The 5,240-nt window shown below is 40.0% G+C and overlaps 1 protein-coding gene across 9 annotated transcripts in view; it reads left to right on the plus strand.

The window, feature by feature from the left end:
* The window catches only part of LOC147023953 (uncharacterized), a 15,579-nt gene extending 10,862 nt beyond the window's left edge, over nucleotides 1–4,717 (plus strand). For 2 of the 9 annotated variants that reach the window (XM_085890001.1, XM_085889993.1), the window contains exons 3-4: nucleotides 1,217–3,380; nucleotides 3,521–4,717. In XM_085890001.1, coding sequence (XP_085746127.1) covers nucleotides 1,217–2,909 — 1,693 coding nt within the window. In that variant the 3' untranslated portion in view covers nucleotides 2,910–3,380; nucleotides 3,521–4,717. The remainder of the gene's footprint in view (nucleotides 1–1,216; nucleotides 3,381–3,520) is intronic. The other 7 variants (XM_085889998.1, XM_085889996.1, XM_085889999.1 and 4 more) reach the window with 7 other exon arrangements.
* Nucleotides 4,718–5,240: the final 523 nt, after the last annotated feature.

Raw genomic sequence — 5,240 nt, forward strand, 5'->3', positions numbered from 1 at the left:
TATCTTCTTCTTCTTTCATCTCTATCCAGGTGACTCGGTTTTTTAATGTCAATCTCTGTCTCAAGTATCTATCTTAGCTTGAAGCTCGTTTGCTGTGATTCCGATCAGCCTTTGTCCAACTCACACAAATTCTGGATTGTAATAATCTGTCTTTTTCTGGACACACTTGAGAAAAGTTTCAAATGTTGATTCCTTGAAGGTTCTGTATTGAGTATCAACAAGCTTTTCACCAGTACCTGTGTGGAAATACAAGAAGAGTTTAAAATCTGTCGTTGGTTTGGTGAACGGGAGCTTTTTGGGAGATGCCATCATCTCATGAAACATGAGAAGTTGATGATTATTCAAGTGAAAGAACAATGAGATTTTTGTTTTTGTAATAACAATCAGGCTGAAATAACAAAGGATAAGACATGGATAGATTCCATACGATGATTTCCTTTCCATTCAGATTGATTTTATTATTAAATGTGTACCCAGTACATTTCCCAATTCATCAAATGCTTGTTCCTCATTGGCCTCTGTATTTTGTTAAATTTTAACAAACAGTTTCCTCAAAACTCTTTATAGTTACTGAGTGACAGTTTTTCTTGCAGCTCTTTCTTTGATAATTTGATCCATGGTGAATATTCTACAAAGTCCATTTACCATTATCTTAATCTATGATGAACAAGTGAAGTCATTTAATTTTTTTATATCCAGTACGTGATGATATGAATGATGTCCCACACATGTGACACAAGTTTCTTGTGAATATAAACTAAAACTCACCAACTAAGTGTTGATTTCCAAGGAATAGTTTGTTGGTCAATGTCGAAGTTGTGCGACAAAATACTTCTGAAATGGATATTTTTAAATCCAAGATGTCCACCAAATGATGTCATGAAAAAATGTAACCAATGGAATTCCAGCGAAGTCAGACATAATTTACAATAAAGTCACAATTTCCTCCTTTAGCAAAACAAATGTTAAAGTTCATAACATCCTCCACTATTACATGAGATTCTTCAAATAATCAAGTGTGATTCATCGTTCCACACCGTTCCTTCAGACATTGTTCAAGTTATATCTGCATGTTCCACATTCCGTTTCCTCCAGAACTGTAACACTCGTGGAACATGTTTGTTTATGTTTCACAAAACCATGTGTTCAATACTTCACATGTGATGTCATACTTTATTTTACCTTGAACTGAGAATGTTTGTTTGTTTTGTTGCAGTTTACGATGTCGATGTAAAGTGAAACGGAAAAATGAATCAAAAGATGATCCACCATTGGTAACGGAGATTCGGGAAACCGAACACCCTGAAATTGAGAAAGGAGAGGGAAAGGAGGTTCTGGAAATCACTGAAAAAATGGAGTTCAGAGCAAAACAGAACATTGGTGACAAAGAAGAAGAGGAAGAGGAATATCAAAAAGAGAAAGAAAAGGTTTTACGAGCAGAGGAAGAAAAACTTCAGGAATATGAGGCTCTGATGGTCGAAACTGAAAGAAATCTCTTAGAAAGAGAGAAGTTTGTGCGGAAAATGGAACACGAGTTGATGGAAAAGGACGTGCAACGGAAATTGGAAAAAGAATTATGGATAAAGGAGAAAGAGGACCGGAAGAGAGGAGAGGAGGAACAGCAGAGGAAGAAAAATGAAGAAGAACAGAGAAAAATGAATGAACAGGAGAGGAAAAATGAAGAAGAGCTCAGGATGAGAAAGAGAGAAGAATCCACACGAGCAAAGGAGCGATTCCAAGTCCGAATGTGGGAAAAACGCAAAAATAAAGAACTTGATCAGAAAATGCTGTTTGTAGAACACAGAATGTTCGAGATTGACAACTGGAAGAAACGAGTGCAGCAGCAGGAGCGATACCTGCAGATAAGTAAAGAACAGGAGATGGAGCGACAAGGTGTGTTTGAAGTATTCATGAATGGGAAAGATGAGGAGATAAAGAAACGGCAGCTTCGTATGCACCAACAAGGAGAGGAGGTTAAAGATGGAGAGTACCGGCTGCTTAAATTGGACGAAGAGACTCGTCTTAGAGAGAGAGAGCACCGGGAAGAACAAAAACAATGTGAAATTAGATGGAAACTGAAAGAGTTCATGTTAATGGAAAGAGAACGAGAGATGAGGGATAGGAAAAATAACGTGGAGTTAAGGGAGAAGGAGGTCTTGGAAAGAGAGAACAAAGTACAAAATGCAGGAAAGCTTGATGAGAAAAACGAGGAAGAAGTGCTTGGAACGAATGATGGGCTGGAGCAGCAACAGCAGAAACAGGACAATGGTGATTTGCTGCCGACGACTGAACCGAAGCCTCACATTGATGATGGGCTGGAGCAGCAACATCTGTACAGTGTTGCCCTCAAACAACAACCGAAGCCTCACTGTGAAGGCAGATTACATCATCAGAAACAGCACGATGTTCATCGACTGCCGTCCAAACGGGAGACCCACCATTCTTCTCAGTCTGAGTTTCTCAAGGATGAACGAGCGGAAATTGAAAGGCGCAAGAACAACCTCGTGTTCCGTGGAGTGAAGGAGGGAAAAGGTGAACATGACAAGGAGGCTGTGGCAAAATTAATAAAAGCCATGAACCTGGAGATCGAACCTGAACGGACTTTCCGCATTGGAAGATATGTTGAGAACATCTTCAGACCCATGAAAGTTGTTTTCAGATGCGAGTCTGATCGGAATCAGGTTCTTACGAACAATAAAAAGATACGGAATTTGAAGGATCCCTCTCTCTGGACAAAAAACATTTTCATCACTCCAGACTACACTCAGCTCCAAAGAGAAACACTGGAGATGCTGCTGAGTGATCTTGACAAAAAGAGAGAAAGTGATCCAAACGGGCGATACACCATTAAAGGAGACAAAGTCGTCCTCCTGAAGAAGCCCAAGGGTGAACCTCATTTCCGTAAATAATGACCATCCCTCCTCATCTCTGAAGATCACGACCATCCCTCCTCATCTCCGTCAATCACGACCATTCCTCCTCATCTCCCATCTCACGTAATACAGTCTCCTCTTGCTGCACACTTTAAAAGAAAGACAGAGTATATTCTGTTGAAAACAATTTCCTTCAACGCACGGTCTCTTCCAAACAAGTGATTGTACCTGAGATCACATCGGAGCCGAAACCAAAATCTTTTTTGAAAGTACAGACAATGACAGGATTTCACTCCTGATGAATATTTTACATGTAATAAGAACAGGAACCTGAACTTTTATCGTGAAGGCACCAAAGCTGCAGAAAACCATGGTGGGGTCTTATTGTTGATGAAAAGGAATTCATCACCGACTTACATTGTTCATTGGCTACCTCCTGAACGGAAACCTCACCGTGATGACGGACAGCAACAACAGAAGCCATGTGCCATGCAAGACCTTCAACAGGTAAGAACTTTTCATTACCTTTTGACAGGTGGGGTGAACACACTGGGTGCAAACACAACCAACCCCAAGATCAAAAACACAACCAACCCCAAGGGCAAAACATGAAGTTGAAATAAATTTTGTTACTTTGTCTTTCACAGACATTCCTGTGAATACTTCCTTCGATGAAGAAGAATATCCTTAATTGTGGAGATAATTGTAATGATACTTTTCGTGGGAAGGTAACTTATGAACATGGTCATCCTCATGCAGAATATAAAACAAGAACTTTAACTCCCTTCGGTTGGATGAGATCACCTGATTCACCTTTTCATCGATTACCTGTTCCATGCATTTCCTTCTGTGGCCTTTTCTGAACAAGTTATCAAACTGATGAAGATATCAATGTATTTAATTTCATATTTATGTTGTTTTTTTCCAAAGACCCCTCAGAAGTGGTGCTCCTTCCTGCTCACCTGAAACCTTCCCAGCGGTTGGAACGTAAGTTGCCAAAATTCTTGTCTTACATCACGAATTATTCCAAACTTTGTCGAAATTACATGTTCTTCATGTGCATCATGTCCCATTTTGTCTGTGCCTCAGAAGTGTTGAGGACAAACAAATATTTTGCTGAACTCGGATCCAGAAAAGCAGCAAACAAATCTTCCAGTTGGTAGAAGTCTGGCGTGAGTGTTAATGTATCCGTATCAAAGTCATGGCGTACACCTGGATGATCATTAAAATTAATTGTTTGAAAAATCCAGTGGGAGTTTGTGATGAAGAAAATAAAAACGTGAAATTGAAGATAAAAGAAAGAAGAGAATTTAACTGAGATGCAGAAAACAATTGATCGGATATAATATTTCCAGGATTGTGTTGGAAGGTATGATAATGATGGACATGATGATAATGCTATTGAGGGATTTTCACTTCCTTTTGTTGATGTTTGTGTGGAGGAAGAAGTTTCAGTAACGGCCACTGGAGAAGAAGATGTGATATTTGGCAGTGGATCCATCATCACTCCGTCGTACAAGCTCCAGGAATGTAGGATGAAATATCAGACTCTTGCAGACGGATGATCCAAGATTTAAAAAAATAAACATCAGTCTCCAGAAGTACAGGGACTTAAACCTTCCATGACCTGATTTAATCACTGTACTTCATCAATGTACAAACACATTTACACTCCAACATTGTCTTTCACCTTTTTTGTTCTCCCAGCATCCTTCAGCTCAGACCCAGTGGAGGAGTTCCACCTCGATAACCCAGTGTACGAGTTCCACCTCGATAACCCAGTGTACGAGTTGTACCTCGATAACCCAGTGTACGAGTTGTACCTCGATAACCCAGTGTACGAGTTGTACCTCGATAACCCAGTGTACGAGTTGTACCTCGATAACCCAGTGTACGAGTTGTACCTCGATAACCCAGTGTACGAGTTGTACCTCGATAACCCAGTGTACGAGTTGTACCTCGATAACCCAGTGTACGAGTTGTACCTCGATGACCCAGTGTACGAGTTGTACCTCGATGACCCAGTGTACGAGTTGTACCTCGATAACCCAGTGTACGAGTTGTACCTCGATAACCCAGTGTACGAGTTGTACCTCGATAACCCAGTGTACGAGTTCCACCTTGATGAGTTTTTTGATTGTGAATTTTGTTATTTTTAATTCCTGTGAATAAAGTTAACCTAAAATCTCTTCTCCTTTCAAATCATATCATGTACAAGTCAAAGGAATGGTGTCCAAAATATTTTTTGTGAAAATGGCTCGGTGGGGATTACAAATCTTGAAAAAATTTCAACTGTTTGTTGTTCTTTCACTCACGAACCGAAGCACCAAGAGACGCCAAATTTAGGGGGTACTCACGTTAGAATCT

This window comes from Eptatretus burgeri, chromosome 7, assembly GCF_056783735.1.
Source record: "Eptatretus burgeri isolate ZD-2024b chromosome 7, Ebu_testis_v1, whole genome shotgun sequence".
Taxonomy (NCBI): Eukaryota; Metazoa; Chordata; class Myxini; order Myxiniformes; family Myxinidae; genus Eptatretus; species Eptatretus burgeri.